Raw genomic sequence first — 19,989 nt, 5'->3', positions numbered from 1 at the left:
TATGTAATTCTAACAGGCTTTTCACGCATGTACCACCGATGTGAAACTTTCGCGTTTATGGCGAACTATCACGTCAAAATGATGTAATTGATGCCCGATCACTATAAACAGTGCAACATCACGCACGCTTCATGTGCCACGTTGATTTACGTGTTCCTTGCAGAATTTTCTTCATACTTCTTCCGTGGTTTTAATGTGGTTCATTCGTGATACATCTGTGAAAATTTCACCTAAAGACCACATTTCTCACTTTTTTTCTATTTTGTTCCTGTATGACCATTTCTCATCCATGCAATAGTTAGTTATTGTTGTAGTTATTGACACTCCATAAAAAAAGGTTATCCAGCCAACGAGCCAGTGAGCGAGTTCAGTTCCAGAGCTAGCCTGTTTGTGAGGAAAACTCCAAGAAACCCGATATTTGCAATCATCCTGGCACAATGAACACTGATTTAGAGGAGATTACGACATCAGCCTAGTTAGCTAGCAAGAATAATGAGAGTAGGTCAAAAATAAAAATAATAATATAAGAATGAGAAATATTAGCCCGGTATCAACATGTTGAAAAATTTAACTACTTAGCAAAAATAAATGAATAGTTATTCATTATTTATCAATAAGAAAATATTTAGTAAAAAGTTTAATTTGGTTCCAAGAAAAAAATGGCACAAAAACAGTTAACAGTGACCTCAGTTGAAACAAAAAGGTAAAAAATATATATATTTAAAAAAGTGAATTGGTGTATACATAGAGTACTTTTCTGCTTTCATTAAGGCCCAAAATATTTTACAGTCTCAATCACACAGAGCCCGTGACCTGACATGGGTAAAAAAAATAATTACTTTGTTTCCACGAAATAATTAATTCACGAGATAAGTCATTCATAAAATCGGATGTGAGCAGTACTTGGATTTACAGCAGAGACCTTCACATTTCTGTCTGTATATATCTCAATACAATGCATGGAAGACACGGAGAGTGATTAGAGATCAGATTTATTCATCTTAAAAAGCTTCACAAAAGCATCGGTAATCACGTCTCCATGTCTGGGTTCTTTCACATCCTGGTACGCTCTCCGTCCTGCCGCAAAGCCACTTTCCGCAGTTCCATCCGTGTCTCTGTGACCCACATTAAAGGAGAAAAATAAAAACAAGACTCAAACTAGGGGATCTATTTATTATTGTCTCAATGAAAATAAATTTAGGAGGTCCGACCTAGCTGCTTCCCCATACCGCTGCTGCTGTCTGCCGGCCAGCCACCTGCCCGGATTCCGGTGTAGGTACCAAAGCTGTTCGGCCTGCAATAACTGTTCGGGGGCCTGACGCTAATGATGATGTCATACTACGGTAACCACACTTGGACAAACTACGCAGCGTCGAGATTTGCTCGGGCTGCACATGTTTTCATTTCACGCTTCCTTTGGAAACCTAAAGTTCTTTTCCTTCATAATATTTGTCTGACATTACGGCTGTTCTGCGTGAGCGACCATGGAAACAATCAAGAATTATGGGTTTCCACTCGGGTCAATACAAAAGAAAGCCTGATGTTAATCCAGTGTAAATTCATCCACGGCTAAATCATGTTGTTAGCACGTATCAACCTAATGCTAACCCGTCTTTTGGGTCCATTCTGCCAATAATAAAGCACTGGGTGCTCGGATTAAAAAAACTATAAGCGAACATGCACTTAATAATAATAATAACAAAAATGAAAGCTCATTTAGAAGATCATCTCACTCCAAGTCGGAGTTTTGTTTGTTTACAACGGAACTCATAACTTCTTCTTCTATGGTTGTATTGTAATTTTGCCGGACCAATCACTATCGTACACGTCATCGGACTAACGTACAGCCAATCAAATAGTGTGACATCATCATTAGTCGCAGACCCCGAACGCTTATTGTAGGCCGAACAGTTTTGATACCTACATCGGCATGACAACCAAACTTGCTCCACTGCTCTGGCGGCAGACAGCGGCTCTCTGTCTGTCTGTCGTCCCGCCAGCCGCCCGGCGTAGCGATCACCTCGCTATAGTCAATGGAAACATCCAAATATATTTGATTATTGCTTCAAACCAATTATCTTATTTACAATAAAGATGTAACCAGAAGCACTTAAGTCTATTTCTGGTTGAAAATACGGGCTGTGTAAGACGTCACAATTATTTCGTGGGGACTAATTAGCCCCCCCCCCAAGTCAGGTCAAGGGCTCCGTAAAGTCACCCCCCCCCCTCCCCCCCACACACACAAACAGACACTTACACACAATGACGGTGGATCCAGCGTAGCACATGGTGCCAACTTGTAACCACCAGGAGCAATGATGGGTTTGCCTTTGGACACGTCAACACATGGACAAGCAGACCTCCGATCAGAGGTTGACCGCTCTACCTCTGGACCAGAGCTGCCCCCTTTTTTGGGTGTTTTAGAGTTAAAAAAATCTGCTGGTTGTCTGGTCTGCTGTCATATTTTCTGAACAAACAGGGCAAGCCTCGACACGTCTTTTCAGCTCGTCTGCGCTGATTTTCTTTGAAAGGATTGTCTGTGAGTGACATCCAACCAGGCCTCTTTTTCTATCTCAACTGAATTCATTCCAACGTATTCTATTGTGTTGTTCTACTCAGATAGGAATGTCTGACACACAATCAAAGAAAAAAACAAAGAAAAACACAATCCCGTTTTTCTCTCGCAGATCTTTGATGCAAAGGCAAGAATACAGTGACGCCTTTTCTATTTTTTTCTTGAAACAGTCCATCTTCATGCCATAATTCCCTGTTAGGACACGGAGTAACAGTTTGAAAGTGCCTCTTTCATTTGGAAGCGCAACACAGCAGGAAAAAGAGTGACCTTTAAGCCGAGAGATTCGACACATGTAGAGAGAAAGTCCCCTTCTTTTAGTTTGGTTTGGATTTGTCCATCATGGAATTCTCTCCCAAGTTAATCTGTTTCTCCTCATGCATGAAGAAGAAACCCCCCCCCCCCCCCCCCCCAATCACTTCTTGGCTCGTCCCTCTGTGACAAGGCTTTCTGTTCTTGTCCCACTGGGACGCCAACAGTGCGATTACAATCATCGCTTTGATAGATAAGGGGGGAAAAAATCATTACGGATATTTTTTGGTGCGTGTGCACGTGGGAATTTGTTTTTCTGTTGTAAAAACGAAATGCCTTTAGGGCTGAAGTTCAGCTTGTCACGTTTTTCCAGAAGGTAATACCAGTTCCTCTGAATTGGAGTCATACATTTGCCCAATAAATCTCTGCAAAAGTGACAGTGTGGAGCCTTTCCAAAGTCAGTGGTAGGTCAGGACAAAACACTAGAAAAGAGGCCCCGCCCACACCTGTCAGCATCCACTGTAATTATTTTTTTATTGCCCTGTCTGTCCACATAGTATAGCTGACGTGCCTCGTCTCATCCGACGTCTGTGGCTGAGCATTAAGGTGGGAGGCTGCCTTAAGCCAGCAGGTGCTGGAAGATCATTTCTAACCACGTGGGGGCACCAACCGGTATTTTCCAATGCAGAGGGTTGGGTCAGGAGGGGCTGAATCACATCAGTGTATTGTGGTGTGGTGGGGCAATCCCTGAAGAGAGGAGCTGGAAAGTTGGGATTCAATAAAAAAAATGGAATGTTCCAAGGGTCATGGGGCGGCTGCCTGTTCCAGATAGAGTTGGGCAAAGGCGGGGGGGATACACCCTGGACAGGTCACCAGTCCATCACAGGCCCACACAACTACATACTCATTCACACCTGAAGACGAATTAGAATCTTGGTCCCATCACCCGTACAGGCACCGCAGGTTTTTGGGTTGTAGACAAGAGTGGCTGCATCTTAAAGGGAGCTCAGGTATGTCTTGCAGTTCTTTTGAGTCTCGTACAGCAACCATAAGGGACATCAGGAAAACGGAACGTACCATTGTTGTGCATGTGGTAAGTGTATTGTGAAGATAATGTAAATGCGATGCTGTCATACGGCACATTACAAGGTGGACAAACTATCCCCTTAACGCACAAATGCTACACGGACGGGGTGTGTAGATGATACGCAACCCAGCCAGCAAGGCCAAGTGGGCCCTAGATGGGTTTGTCTGCAATTTCCATGGTGGCCCCAGTGCTGTCCAGCAGAATGCCAGCTAGCGCCACGGGAATGCAAGGCTACCTGGTGGACAGCTCAGTTGTCCAACGGGCGGCTGGCTAGCGTAGTGAGCCGGCCCACTGAGTGTCCACTCAAACCAATGTGAGCAAACACAGTTGGGGCCCCCATGGAAACCCATCTGGGGCCCACTTGGCCTTGCTGGCTGGGAGGTCCCCATAGGAAACCCACACAAACTATGATCTGATTGTATAATTTCCTCATTTCTAACACCCGGTGTACACTTCTTGATTGAACAACCCTAACGGGCCCCTTGCATAGTGCCCAGGATTTTGGGGAGTTAAAAAAATGAAAATTGCGTACCACGTGCCTGCACCTCACGTCCTTCATCCTCACATGTTGTATAAACATTCAATACGACCCGTCGCTACAAAATACCAGCAGAAAAAAACTCTACATAAACATTTGTGCTCTACGTGTTCTCAGAGCGGTCAGCAACTTTTTTATTTCATGCGTACCGCACACAGGTCCTTTTTCTTCTTCTTTTTTTTAGTAAAGCACAATTTTCTGCTGTCATCTTTGGTCACTTCGATTTCTGGTTTCAACATTTATTGCTTTTATTTTCATCAGAATTTCTTCATTGCAAATAACAGAAAATATACTAAAATATGCAGGGGGTGGGGTTTAAAAAAACTTGAATGTCCCATTTTTGTGTGACAGTGTAGAATGTTAAAGAGGCCCCTTTTTAGATTTTAGCCCAAGCCCCCTAAAAAGCTCAACAGCGCCCCTGGTTATAGAAGTTTGCGAATTTTTCTATGAATGCAAACAAAATCATGAAAACCAGCAACATCCACTGGGTTTGTATTATGGGATGTTAAATTATGGGAACTCTTTGCTATTCCTCCACCCATCAGAACAATTACAGAGTGACTCAGAGGGAAGCCGTTAATATTGTTGACAGGTTGGTGTGAATTTGTCTGAAACCAAAAAGAATAACTTCACATTAATGCTTCATTTTTTCTGTAATTAGGTTTGAAAATCAGGAAAAATGAAGATATTTTGGTAATATTTTACCAAAGAGTGTTTTTTTGTAGAGTGGGAGGAGCTGAGAGTCCTATAGGAGGGCTGAGCTGAGCAGAGCGCAGGCTTCCACATGTTGTCAGCAGCTGGAAGCGCTACAGGAGAGCAGCGCGTCTCTCCCAGAGCGCATGCAGGTTGCCGGAGCGCCACTTTTCTCACTTCATTAGAAACAGCCACTTCAGTTTTGTTTGATTTTTACCACTTGTCAATATTTTGGGATTTTTTTCCCCTCCTAATATTGTTTTTTTTTGCAGCATGACTGCTGCTGCTTTCGCAACAGATTTGACTTGATCCCCCCAAAAGAGACGCCATGGGGGAGTCGTTTACCACCATCATCGCTGAAATTCTCAATTCCACCGACTTGAACAGGATTTTCTTGTGCAACGTGACAAAGAATTTTTCAGAGTGTGACATCGAGAGAAAATTCGAGGACAAAGGTACAATTTAAGTTTTGATTTTTAATCCAAAACGGTGTAAAAAAAAAATCAAATAACTGCTCTGTTACTTGACACAAAGTCCGCATTTAATGCGCCAAATCGACTCAAGCTTGTGTCTAATGAGCAACTGCTTTGGGCATTTTTCCTGCGTCAGTGCGCATTACGCGTATTACGCGCATGGCTCAGGTCTTCCATAAAAGCGTGTGGAGTCAGCGCACACTGGTTGTGCACGGCCAAGTGAACAGGGCTGCATGTGCGCCCTTCAAGGACACGAACAAGAAAGAAATGCATCAGTTTGGAATAATCTGGAGAAAGCTGCAGGAGCCCAAAGGGGGGAAAAGTGGCACACAGTAGCCATTAGTGCTTGATTCACAATTTGATGAATGTCGTGGAGAAGTTTGCTTGAGGGGTGTAAGAGCATTGCAGACTGAGTGAGAAGATGGTGAGTCAAAATAGCTGGCAGCTTGAATTCCGACAGTTGGTGTTTGTGTGTCTCCCAGACATCGACAGGACCGTCCGGATTTTCCTCTACTGCCTGATCTTCCTCCTCAGCTTGCTGGGCAACAGCCTCATCATCGCAGTGCTGGTGAGGAACCGGAGGATGAGGACGGTCACCAACCTGTTCCTGCTCTCCCTGGCTGTGAGCGACCTCATGGTCTCTCTGGTGTGCATCCCCTTCACCCTCATCCCCAACCTCATGAAAAACTTCATCTTCGGCATCGGCATGTGCAAGCTGGTCATGTACTTCATGGGTATGTGCCACGGAAATGTCACCAATAAAGCAGCAGCAAGAGCTGCAATCTGGTTTCAAAGTGTGGAGATTCACTGAAACAAATGATAAAAAGCTGCTTTGTTGCAAATACAAGAAAAATGTTCAATATTATTTTAGTATTAATTTCTTAAAACTTTGGTACTTTATTGTGAAAACTTAAAGCAAAAAGCCTTTTTTTGAGCAAAAAGAAATGATCTTTTTCTGACCAGCCACTGCTATTCTTGCTGCTAGAAATAATTTTTTTAAAGATGTCTTACCAAAATGATCTTTTTCTGGTAAAAAAACAAAACAGATTTGTTACAGTTAAGAGCTCCTTATCTGGGGATTTAAAAAAAAACCTCAAGTGTGAAACACTGAGATTCACCTAAAAAACAGATATGAATAGCAGTTTTATTACAAAAAATTTCAAACATTCAAATATCAAAACATTTTCAATATTATATTAGTTTAAATAACGTAAAACCACTTTATTGTCAAACATTTGAGCAAAATGTAGTTTTTGAGAAACAGAAATGATCAATGTGTGACAAATTAACAATGTATTTGATCTACAAAAGACTATATTTTGTTTTACAAGTAGAAAAACCTAAGCCACTGCTATGCTATCCTTTTTTTAACAAATGTCTTACCAAAAGGATTTTTTCCCCTTTTTCTGGGGTAAAAAAAACAAACTTTTAAAATAATAAAATTGTAATTGCAGTTTAAGAGCTCCTGATGGGATTTAGAAACCCTGATGCTAAAGCTTTATTCTGGTTTCCCAAAAAAACTGATAAAAATAGCAGTTTTTTTATTTTTTTATTTTATAAAATGTTTATTTTGCAAAAAATAAACATTTTCAATACTATATTTGTTTTAATGACGTAAAACTACTTGATGTCAAACATTTGAGCAAAAAGACATTTTTTGAGGCAGAAATTATTAACGTATGAGAAATTATGACCATAATTCCTCGACTTCTACCCTTTTTGGGGGGTTTTTGGGTCTATTTTGCCTATTTAAAACAAAAAATAAAAAAAACGGAAAACCCAAAGAAAAACGTGTAAGACGTCAAAAGATTATAACTTGTATTGCAAGTAGAAAAATGTAGTCGTTTTTTTAAATGCTACAATTCAGTTTTACTAACAGATGTCGCACTATTTTTTTTTCTTTGGTAAAAAATCTGTTATAGAATTTAAAAAAAACGATCATTTTTTTTGCAGTTCAAGGGCTCCTGAAATCTGGGGGGATTTAGTCAGTCAACCTCAACGCCAAACTTTGCTTCCCGGGAGGTCGTGAACCAGCTGAATGCATGAGCGACAATTTTCTGCACCAGAGAAACACATTGTGAAAATAGCTCAGCGTTAGTAACAGATACGCATTTTTCTTTCTTTTTGTGACCTCGATTTGGAAACAGGCAAGAGAGCTGACACATGCGATCAGATCAGCAGCGGAGAAAGACAGACACCTCCAACACAGCAGTCAGCGGCGGCCGCTGCCCTACATACTACCTGCCAGAGATGAGGAGAAATTACAGGCTTTCCCACGATGGCGTTGCACGCTGCAAGGTCCTTTAACCCTTGTGCTATCCTATGACCCCACCCTTAAATCCACAAGGTGGATAAAGGTGGAAAGATTTCATGTAATCCATGGAAACCAGTGAAGATCACAAATCATTGAAGAAAAAAGGTTCAGAGCACTGTCTAGTGGGTCTAGATGACCCAACTCCCAATGTTAACGTGCCTAGGATAGCACAAAGCTTCCTCATGAAAGCTGGATTTGTGGATAATCCTTCAGATTATAGCCATTTCTGCTTCAAAAAAAATGAAAATGAGGAAAATTTGAGAAAACTTTTTGTCTAAACTCCACATGGTCTAAAAACTACCAAATAAAATAAAAGCAAAACCGGCTGTTTTTCTGTGTGTGCCATCGTCAAAACAGCATTTATTTCAACTCGGCGCCCCTTTTCACATCTTCCTCATGTCTGTTAAAAATCTATTTTTTTAATGATGTCAAAGTGCAGCTTTGTTTTACTTTTTGCTCAGAGATATTCACCAGACTCCTGTTCAGTCAGAAATAGTAAAAACACGCCTAAATATGTGACTTTTCTCATAAATTCAAGGGAAAAATATGGAAAGAATATCTCTAAAATGTTATCACTTTAAAAACAAATATGGTTTTACAGTTTACCAAAGAGCAAGTATTTTTGGTCAAAAACAGTCGTAGGGTAGCAATTATAAATGTGTCATATTTTCAATTAAAAAAGACTTTTAATGAAAAAAAAAACACAATAACTGGCCTTTCAGAATAATTTTAATTACATTTTATGGGTAATATGCATTTAATGCTTACTCATGGTAAGATACCGCATGAACAGCAAAATCTGTTGTTTTTTTTCCCAGCATTTGATGCGTTGAAATCAGTCCAGCATGAGAGAAGAACTAGATTTTTTTTCTTCAGACATCTCGGTTATTGGATTCCCTTCCTGGAGTAATGTTCAAATTTGGGATTTTATTTTATCCTTCATTTCTTGAACACATTTGTAGTTTTATGCTTTTTTAAGACAATTGAACCAGCCATGTTCACATCTCCTCTTGGTCTCTTTTTCCATTCATGTCAGTTTTGCAGCGTTTGCATGGCGCAGCAAAGCCATGCAGTCAGAAAAATTCATGGGTTTATTTTTTTACCGATTTATAGAAGCAAGTTCCAAACCAAAAGAAAAAAAGCAGAATGCATAACTATGGATAATATAGATCAAATTAGGGCCTCATTTCTTCCCATTTAAAATAAAAAAAAACCTAAAGATAAAATGCCCCAGAATCATTGTTCTTTTGGTTTTTCACTTCAAATAAGCATCACATGTGATAAGATGATGATGATGATGATGATGATGATGATGATGTGTCACCTCACCATTTCATTTTTGTTCATCCAGGCGTTTGAAATCTTCCATACAGGCAGCTTCAAAGGAGATGAGTCAACGCACTCAGGCACAGGAAAAAGGAAAGAAATGATTCTGATAGATTGACTTGTTTCTTCCTCATCCCCACATTAAGAGTCCACCGGGACCTTTGCAACAAGGTGGAATCGGTACAGGCGATCCATTTATGAATAACGTTTGATCCAATTAACAGGCCCGAAGAGGAAATGCGATTTCAATTTCCCTCTTCACTTCCTGTTGCTGCCTTTAGCCGTACAGGCTGTCTGTCTTTAGGGATTACAGCCTCATTTGTCTGGGTGTTTACCTTACACCTATTTATAGGTTTTATTTTGAAGGACTGCAGTGTAGACACTGTTGTCATTTTAGCTACGTTTAATGTACTAAATAAACAAAAAAAACCTTACTTGATTCACATAACAAAACGTCCTACAGTTAAAGCGATAACCCTAAAAACATGTTTTTCTTTTAAAAGGCGCAAAAACTTGAAGTAGTTACCATTACCTGATAAACTTTGTTGGCTAGGCTACAAAAGAGCACTAGCAATTGATGTAAAATCAACAAAAATGTGACTTAAAGAAAAGGCGCTAGCATCTAAATGCCACAAAGAAAATTAAAATCAATAAAAATGTGATGGTAAATAATCAGCGTTAGCATTTGATAACAAAAATTTTACTGAAATTTTTAAAAACTTGACTCTAAAGACGTCTAGCACTCAATGATGAGTTTAGAGAAATCAACAAAAATTTAGCAGAACATTTGATGCAGAAAAAAAGGCGCTAGCATTGGATGACAAAAATTGTTCTGAAATCAACAAAAATTTGACGCTAAAACAGACTGCTAGCATTTGATTACCTTGTCTTTACTGATATTTAAAAAATTGACACCAAGAAAAAAGCATTTGCATTCAATGGGTAAGGTGTTACGGAATTTAACAAAAATTAGACTTAAAATTTGATGAAAAGAAGTAGCGCTAGTATTTGATGGCAAAAGTTGAATGAAATCAACAAAAATTTCACCTAAAATTTGATGCTAAAAAGGAGCGCTAGCAATGGAGGACAAAAGATTTGACTGAAATCAACAAAATATCAATGCTAAGAAAGAGTGCTAGTACAGTATTTTACTGGAAAAAAAAAATCAACTTTGAGGGCGCTAGCATTCAAGGACAAAAACTTTACTGAAATCAACAAAAAATTGACACTAAAAGAAATTCCTAGCATTTGATTAAAAATGAAACCAAAAAATGACACGAAGAAAAAGCATTAGCATTCATTGACAAAAATGTTACAGAATTCAACAAAAATCCGACCTTAAAATATGATGCAAAGAAAAAGTGTTAGCATTCAATGACAAAAATGATTAAATCAACAAAAATTGGACTTAAATTTTGGATCCAAGAGTGTTAGCATTCGATACCAAAAAGTTACCAAAATTAACTATATTTTGACTTGAAATCTCTGTTTTGCTTTGTTCGTTCAAACAATTTAAAGTATTTTTCAAAATTTTTAAGGCAAATCTTTTTCCACCTTAAGTTACCCAAAAAATGTAGAATTGTACAATATGGGGTAAAATACCTTTTTACATCTAGCATAGTACTACAGAACAGCGTTTCTTTCACTCAGGGGATTTTGTCAGCGACATCTGAAGAACACCTTCTTTGACATACAGCAACCCTTCGACCATTAGCATGATCAAGGTGAATCAGCTGATTCTGATGTGGGAAAACAGCTTCACGCCGTTACAATAACACTTTACGCTAACACCCCATTGCTGTAAAGCGTTGCGTAGCAGCGCAAAGCTGTATTTCTTCGTTTCAGAATTCGCTGGAATGCCACGAATGGCGTAAACAGTTGAAGAAGTGCTATTCGTTTAAGTATGTGTGCTAGCCCTATTTGTTGCAGCGTTAAGCTGCTTGGGATTGCAAGGGAGTGTAAGCTAACGGGACAAAGTGTACACAAACGGATTATGGGAAAGGAGGACGGAGTGACTCCATGTCAAAGGTCCCTCCCACAACTAAGAGGTCAATTTTAAAGAACTCCTGCTGCACTGCAGAAACTATGTCCGAAAAAAACAACACAGGTTGATTGATTCAGGCTAAAAATGGCATAATTGTAATTAAAAGACGACTGAGAACACTATTGACTTTTTGGGTCTATATCAGTGTTTTTCAACCAGTGTGCCGTGGGAGATGGTCAGGTGTGCCGTGGGAAATTGCCCTCATTAACTGATCTAAAACCATTTTCCATCTCCAGGATGTCAGCTCTGTGCATCCAAACAGGCGCTGGTAAAACACTGGGCATTTAGAAATATGAAAGATCATAAAATACTTTTTTCTTTGTGTTTATTTGATTCTATTAAAGACATTTTGATAGGAATGACGGTACCGCGATTTAGCCGCAGCTACAGCTGTTTTTGGAAAAGTCCCGCCCCTTTAACTGTCTCCACCAATCATTCTTGGAGGCTTAATTATACGTCATCAGTCTGACCAATCATAAGTGTAGGGCTGAAACGATTCCTCGAGTTACTCGATTACAAAAATTCCTCGAGGCAAAAACTCTGCCTCGAAGCCTCGTTAAATTCCTGACGCGCACTATACGGGCGGCGCAGGGATTTGATTGTGTCACGGACCTTTTGAATTTAGTTGGCGCGATGGCGGAGAATAGATCTATAAATAAACGACAGAAATTGTCTAAAGTGTGGGATCATTACACACTTAATAAAGAAGAGAACAAGGTGCAGTGTCTCTACTGCAAAATAGAGCTGGCATACCACAACAGCACATCTTCCATGATTCAGCATCTGAACAGAAGACATCTGCGCGACCGCTGGAACCCCTACGCCTTAGGCGCGGGACCCACGCGTGCCACCGGCAGCGAGCCAGTGGCGGCGTTAGCCGCTCCGCGCCCCCTCCGATGCGACCAGCGCAGGCCGCCTCGGCGGGCGGCGAGAGCCCCTAGCTGCGGTATTCAGCTCGCATACCGCAGCTGCATACCTTTCGGCGGACCGCGAGGCTTCTTTAAGCATTGCAAAAATAACAAAAGCATTATTTTTACACGAAATATAAACAATGATAATCATCAAATATGTTTTTCTGATTCTTTTATTTTTAATGGCCTTCCACTTTGGTGTTGTGCCACCCTTTCAAAGTCTTCTGTCCCCTCCCCTATACAAGATGTTCTAGCTCCGCCACTTCTCAAGACCAACTTAAAAACACCAAAAGTAACATTTGCATCAGAGCGGATCTTTAAAATCAAATGCTTGTTCATTTTACAACCACATCATTTTTGTTATGCATTATTTGTTTTGGTCGTTCAAAAACACACACAAATCGTTTTATCCGATTACTCGATTAATCGATCGATCAAGTGCCAGATTAATCGATTACAAAAAGAATCGATAGCTGCAGCCCTACAGAAGTGGTTAAAGTCCTCACTTCCTTGTTCTGATTTTGCTCATAAAGTCTTTCAGTTCCAACAAAAATACCAGCTAAAGCTCGTCTTTAGCGGTGTAGCTTTCCGCAGAATCCGGTATTAGACCGTGGAACAAGTGAACAGAACAATGAAGCTCAGAGAAGCGAGTCTGTCTGCCATCTGCAGCAGTTCTTGCACTACATCTCCCATGTTGCATCGGATTAAAGTGACAGTGTCTCAGCGCACAATGAGTCTTTCCTTAAACGTCTTGAAACCACAACGAACACACATCAAACAGTTTTTAAATCTTAACTTAACTTTTATTAAATCTTTTAGAAAAAACAGCTGCAACTTCCAGCTTTTTCTGCCACAATTATCGCAAAAATGCATGTGAGATTGCAGAGGGACTGTACATTAATACAGACTATGAGTTTCTCCTTTTTTTTTCTTTTGGATGCTGGTGTGCCGCGGGATTTTTGTCAAGGTTAAAGTGTGCTGTGGCTCAAATAGGTTGAAAAACACTTGTCTAGATGACCTGTTCCTTCTTTCCGCAGGGGTAGCTGTGAGCGTCTCCACCTTCAACCTGGTGGCCATCTCTCTGGAGCGCTACAGTGCCATCTGCAACCCCCTGACTTCCAGGGTGTGGCAGACCAAATCTCATGCAGCCAAAGTCATCACCACCACCTGGGTGGCTTCCTTCATCCTGATGCTTCCCTACGCCATTTTTAGTACCGTGGAATCCAACAACAGCCCCATTAAAATGTGCCGCCTGGTGATGCCCAACGACACCAGCTTCCAGTCTTGGTAAGCTGAACACACCTCGCATGTTTCTCAGACTTCCAGGCTGCAAAAAATAGCTGGATACAGGTGGCCGCTCTATTGATTTTTCCCAGCCTCGGCGTCCGTCCAGCAGCCAGTTTTCTGACAACAGATTTCAGTGAAAGAAAACGAATGGACATGTTGTAGATTTGGTCTGTTTGTAGATTGACTTTGTTTTCAAATGAGCCAACATCTGTTTCAAGACATGTTTTTGCCTCATTAGTACAAATTGTTTATTTCCAAATGCGTCCTTCTGTAGGTACGTGTCTCTGCTCTTGGTGCTATTTTTGATCCCCGGCATCATCATGATGACAGCCTATGGACTCATCTCCCTGGAGCTCTACAGGGGAATCAAGTATGAGCTGCCCAAAAGGAAATCTAGTCGAGGTACGAAAATTAAGGTCATCGCAACAAAAAGTCCTTTTTGCTTCAAATGTTTATATAACTCTAACTAGTATTTGGCAGAACTGCTTTTAATCTTGCTCAGATGTCTTAGTTGGATTTCCACAATAATTTTGCTCCAAATATAATTGATTATTGTTGTCTTTGACTGGGTGTTTTTGAAATGTTCTTGTGGCATTTTTCTCATGATAGAGGACATATATGAAGAAAATAAGCCGAATATTGCATTTATGAGCACCGTATTTTGAGCACTAGTGGGCGCACTGTAAATGAACGGTCTAGTTTTGAACTTGTCTTATATAAGACGCACCAAACTTTAAAGCACATTGAGTCAAAAGAGTTAGAGATAAATCTGTCAGTCTGACAGACTTTATTAAATGCGTTCACGATAACTCTAGTACTTGTTTGTGACACACTACTCATTAGCTGCTTTGGAAACGTTAGCCACATTGGAAGCATTAGCCACGTTAGAAACATTAGCCATGGAAGCCACAGCCATGTTGGAAGCGTTAGCCATGTCTGAAGCCTTAGTCACATTAGAGGAGTTAGCCACATTAAAAGCGTTAGCTGCTTTGGAAGTGTTAGCCATGTTTTACATTAGACATTAGAGGCATTAGCCATGTTAGAAACGTTAGCCACATTGGAAGCATTAGCCACGTTAGAAACATTAGCCATGGAAGCTTCAGCCATGTTGGAAGTGTTAGCCATGTCTGAAGCCTTAGTCACATTAGAGGAGTTAGCCACATTAAAAGCGTTAGCTGCTTTGGAAGCGTTAGCCATGTTTTACATTAGACATTAGAGGCATTAGCCATGTTAGAAACGTTAGCCACATTGGAAGCATTAGCCACGTTAGAAACATTAGCCATGGAAGCTTCAGCCATGTTGGAAGCGTTAGCCATGTCTGAAGCCTTAGTCACATTAGAGGAGTTAGCCACATTAAAAGCGTTAGCTGCTTTGGAAGTGTTAGCCATGTTTTACATTAGACATTAGAGGCATTAGCCATGTTAGAAACGTTAGCCACATTGGAAGCATTAGCCACGTTGGAAACATTAGCCATGGAAGCTTCAGCCATGTTGGAAGCGTTAGCCATGTCTGAAGCCTTAGTCACATTAGAGGAGTTAGCCACATTAAAAGCGTTAGCTGCTTTGGAAGCGTTAGCCATGTTTGACATTAGACATTAGAGGCATTAGCCATGTTAGAAATGTTAGCCACATTGGAAGCATTAGCCACGTTAGAAACATTAGCCATGGAAGCTTCAGCCATGTTGGAAGCGTTAGCCATGTCTGAAGCCTTAGTCACATTAGAGGAGTTAGCCACATTAAAAGCGTTAGCTGCTTTGGAAGCGTTAGCCATGTTTGAAGCATTAGCTACGTTGGAAGCATTAGTCATGGAAGCTTCAGCCATGTTGGAAGCATTAGCCACAGTAGAAACGTTAGCCACTTTGGAAGTGTTAGCCAGGTTAGCGTCTTCACAAAACCTGTAATGCACAGCCCTGTTTGCAGCGCCTTAGATAATAGACTGATACTGTAAACAAAAAATTTACTGTGGCTTCACCAACTCCAAACATTGTTAGTAACACATAAAAAACACAGTCTGCACCGCTACACAATAGCATGTTCACAATAACACACAACCATTTTGACAGAGCACCATTTACGTCTCAAAATCTCTTCAACATCAGTAACCAGAAAGAATCCATATGTGAGGTCTGAGCTGGCATCTGGCTCAAAACTGTACGGCTGGATAGCTCCCATATTGCTCGCCATTTTTGTTGCACCGCTAATGCACGGTCGGGGTTTTGAGGGGCTGTTAGCTAGTGGCAGAGCATGTAAACAGATGGATGATGGTACATAGGTGTGGGGTTTCTTTGTATCAAATGACCCACCCACATCTTAAGAGTCAAATCTAATGAACTCCTGCCGCTCTGCAGAAACTATGTTCTAGAAATCGACTGGTTTGTTTTAATTTTGGCTAAGAACGGCTTAATCATAATTAAAAGACCACCGGACCACTTTTACATTAGATCAAAGAATGATTGTTTTTTTTGATGGTCATTTCCAAGTCATTGAAATCCTTTAGGTTTGCATCTCACTTGGCAGCAACTGTTCATTTTTGTATTTTTCAAGGGAGTTTCCAAAACGTCTTTGTGGATGTTCTTTATTCGCTTCCGTACAGACCAGTGACCTCCTGTTGTTTCAGTAATGTTTCAAAACACATTGAAAATGAGCACAAGGAATAATATCCCAAAACTGTCGCAAAGTTGTCTCAAACTGGTCTTCAGTTAGTCTTTGTGAGTCAGGAAGAACAAAAATGCCAATCTGGGACAAATTTGTTGAGCAGTTTGTGACCTAATCTGTGATTGCATAAAGGATAAATACTTAAAATAATAAGATTTTGCCTAAATTATTTTGGTTACGTGTTTACCTTTTTCAGTTAGCACCAAATTATTTGGATTTTGTGCAATACTTAGTAAAAATTGTCAACAATTTGCACAATCTTTCTTAAAATCTCAAGTTTTATGCTGTGATGGATATCCTTGATGGTTTTTTCCCCATGATGCTACTCATTTATGTGGTATGCACCAGCCCCTTCAGCCTCAAAGTAGCCACACAGCATGAAGCTGCACCCCTGTGTTTCCTGTTTGCAGCTTCTGAACATAACAGACTCATTTCATCAGAGGACAGAGTGCGTCTCCAGGAATGAATTTTCCTCTTGAGATGCTGCAAACTGGAGTAGCATCGGCTTTCAGCTCAAGATAATGTCCGGTTTTCTGTATGACATAGCAGTGTGCTCCCGTAGTGTTTTAAGTGTTTAGACAGATGAAAATGTACTTTTGTGTTTCAATTTATTTATTTTTAAATCCTTTTCTCTCTCAGATAGACAAAGCAGCACCGGCAGCATTAAGCCAGGAGACAGTGATGGCTGTTACTTGCAGCCATCTAAAAGGAAAAGCCTAACGTTGGGTTCGGGTAGCTTTGGCAGCTCCAGCGGCAAACAGGCGGTGGGGCGGGTGAGCTGCAGCAGCTCTGTATCCAACCTGATGGCCAAGAAGCGCGTCATCCGCATGCTCCTGGTCATCGTCTTCCTCTTCTTCCTTTGCTGGACCCCCATCTTTGTGGTCAACGCATGGAAGGCTTTTGACATGGAATCGGCCCACCGCCACCTGACGGGCGCACCCATCTCTTTCATCCACCTGTTGTCCTACACGTCGGCCTGCGTCAACCCCATCATTTACTGCTTCATGAACAAGCGTTTCCGCCAGGGCATGTTGGCCACGTTCACCTGCTGCGGTTGCTTCAGGAAGACAAGTGAAAGGAGCAGCAGCTTGGGGAGGTCTGCTGGAAGCAGAACCATTAGGGAGGAAGCCAGCAGATGGAAACCGGGGCCAAAGACCCCCGAGGAGAATGGTCATACTCCTCCAAGCGGAGCGAGCACTCGCTTTACCTACAACTGACAAGCGTAAGTCAGCCTGGAGAGAACTGACTTAATATGACCACGTGACTGTAAGTGCAAGGGAGTCTGTGGTGTGTTTCAAAGTCCTGACAGTTCTTACACAACACGTTTATGAGCAGACATGTTGCTTTAGCATGGTGTGACGTGATGTGTGTAAAGCTGAAGTATACATTTAATGCTTTTAAGAGCAGATCAACATGGCCAGATATTTCTAAGTCAGACTCCGACTGTCTTTTGTGCAGTAAGTTACTATTAAGCATTCCTTTCATTGACTGCATGTGAGAACTGGACAAAGTGACTCCTCCCCCCTCGCTTTCCAAACAGGAAGTACCCGCTGGTTTCAAAAGCTAAAATCCTATAGACTTTTATAGAAAAATAAACAGCTATTAGTCAGTCATTCTAATTGTCGGAATAACTATTCTTGCTCTGCTACCTTTTTTTTTTTTTAAACACGTTTTTGATAATCCTTTTTTTTCTGTAGTGCAAGTTATAAACTGACAAAACAGATGCCTCAGTGAAAGTATGTGTTCTGATGTCAAACATCCGTGCAGTCCAAATTCAAGCAGTGGGGGTGTAAACTTCCAACAAGCTCACTCCTGATTGGCAAAAGTGGTTGCCATAGAAACATTGACCCAGAGCAACTCGTAAGAATCACTGCTTTCTGACAACGTCTGGCTCCAACATGGCGACATCTGTTTCACCCAAAAATTGCAACTGAATAGAATTTATTTCATTGGAGCTGGAAGCAAGTCATTTTCTACTCATTCAGTCTAGTTCTCAAATTCAGTAGCCATATGATATATTTTACTATGGAAATGTTGAAAACATATTGACTTTTTGTGTCTATATTCATATTTTTACCACTTATGACAGTTCTCATTTGGGTTGAGCGCTTAAATCCTGCCTGATGTCAAACGACGGTTTAGGAGACAGCAACAAATATGGAAGAAATTTAAAACTGAACTTTTAGGCTGATTTGACATTCAGGTTGCAGTTCGATCTTTCAGCTAGCTTAATTGCGACACATCATGTGTATCCCTGAACTGTAGCTTTTCTGTCATCAGAGAGATTCTTCCCTGAGTCATTGTCAACAGGAGTCTTTTTCTTTTTTGTTGGGGCGTTTAACGCCTAAATGTCCACAAACTATCAGATTGACAAGCAGCGAGGACCTGTACTGGCATTAGCGCTAGCCTGAAGTTCGCGATTCAGGAGCGAGAAAGCTTTAAGACACTTCTTAAAAGTGTTGGTTTACGCTTTCAACACTTTTAGGAAGTGATTCTGAAAATATGCGGTTGAAGTACCAGTACACAGTCTCACCTGCAGAACAGGCAGGAATAATTCTAAAGCAGCTAAGCTAACAGCTAGTAAGGTTTTCAAATTCTGCCAAGTAAGCACATATGAATCATGAACAAATACACTCTGCACAACCTTTTTGTCAGTTACACAGGCAACCGGTGTGGTTAATAAAATGTATTGACACAGTAAATAAATATGTCTACTGAGGAAACATTAGCTCTACAAGACGTGTCAGAGCACATGACATAACATGTTCTGAGTCAACCGTCTATGGCTTTCTGTACTTGTTTATACCCATTATATAATAACTGTGTGAAGAGGTCTGTATACTCAAGAATAATGAAGGCTAAGAAATGTTGTGGGCTAACGCCTGGTTTGCTTAACGGTTATAAAAACCAGTTAAATAGAAGGAAAGGAATTAGCTTAAAAATAATGTAAAACCTATATCAAAAATGTTTATAATGCTTTTACATTTGACAACTAAAAGGTTTACAGCTATTTTACTTTTGTAAAAAAAAAAAAAAAAATTGTAAAAAAAAAAAAAAAAGAGAAAACCCTACCTTTCTGCTTTTCTGCAATTTTTGTTAACCGTTATTAAACTTTAGCTACAAGTCTACAACTTTTTATTTTTTACACATTTTTGTAAAATAATTGTACACTAACCTGTTAAACTTTACAAAACAGAAAAAATATTAATGCACCTTTAGGTGTCAAATGTCGTTTAACCTCCAACAATTGGGATAAAAAGGTCCATTCCAGAGCTTCAAAGCAAAACTAGCCGCTGTACAAACAGGTTTGTCCTTGAACTTGTGTGTGTGTGTGTGTGTGTGTTAATGTACCTATGGGACTTCTAACACCTGCAACTAACTCTTCATAGAGTGAATTCATGTCATCGCTGGCCTGACTTCCAGATTTTTCCTGTTAAATATAGCAGCATTGATGTAGCATCTTTTTTTTGTTTGTTTTTTTTTCCTTGTTTCTCCAAGTAATTTCTATGTTCTGAACATCCATTGCTCTAGTTTCTGATGGTCTTGATGGAAAATGATGTATTTTGTTCTGTGTTGCGTGATAATCTGCCCATTTTAGACAAATAATTGAATGTAGAAAGATAATTCCAGTGATGTAACTGACTTGTAATGTGCAGACCCCGGGCGAAATAACTCATTCCCTTTTAACAGCTGTCATAAAAATGGACCTAAAAGGACAGAGGGACTCTGGTGGTGCTTCTGTCGTGCCCACGGCTTAGCTCGCCTTTACCCCAGCAGCCACTGTGGGGGCAAAATGGAATATATTTAATATATTAAAACCAGGGGGACACGTCTGGGT

The 19,989-nt window shown here is 40.5% G+C and overlaps 1 protein-coding gene across 1 annotated transcript; it reads left to right on the top strand.

Annotated features, from left to right (window-relative positions):
* The first annotated feature begins 5,184 nt into the window (after window positions 1-5,184).
* cckar (cholecystokinin A receptor) lies at window positions 5,185-19,217 on the top strand. The gene is made up of 6 exons (XM_078936456.1): window positions 5,185-5,294; window positions 5,415-5,597; window positions 6,098-6,349; window positions 13,248-13,497; window positions 13,772-13,899; window positions 16,791-19,217. The coding sequence occupies exons 2-6, from the start codon at window positions 5,471-5,473 to the stop codon at window positions 17,366-17,368; spliced, it is 1,335 nt and encodes a 444-aa protein (XP_078792582.1). The 5' UTR covers window positions 5,185-5,294; window positions 5,415-5,470; the 3' UTR covers window positions 17,369-19,217.
* The last annotated feature ends 772 nt before the right edge of the window (window positions 19,218-19,989 follow it).

Source organism: Oryzias latipes, chromosome 18 (genome assembly GCF_053564925.1).
Source record: "Oryzias latipes strain Hd-rR chromosome 18, Olatipes_Hd-rR_3.1".
In the NCBI taxonomy this organism is placed as follows: Eukaryota; Metazoa; Chordata; class Actinopteri; order Beloniformes; family Adrianichthyidae; genus Oryzias; species Oryzias latipes.
The sequence above is the reverse complement of the archived record's forward strand: the minus strand, read 5'-3'. Positions and strand labels throughout refer to the sequence as shown.

What these genes read in the sequence shown, in the direction of transcription:
- cckar (XM_078936456.1), top strand. Translation starts at nt 5,471, where the DNA reads ATGGGGGAGTCGTTTACCACCATCATCGCTGAAATTCTCAATTCCACC. An exon ending in GACACCAGCTTCCAGTCTTG is followed by an intron (nt 13,498 to 13,771) that starts GTAAGCTGAACA and finishes GTCCTTCTGTAG; the next exon opens with GTACGTGTCTCTGCTCTTGG. An exon ending in CAAAAGGAAATCTAGTCGAG is followed by an intron (nt 13,900 to 16,790) that starts GTACGAAAATTA and finishes TTTCTCTCTCAG; the next exon opens with ATAGACAAAGCAGCACCGGC.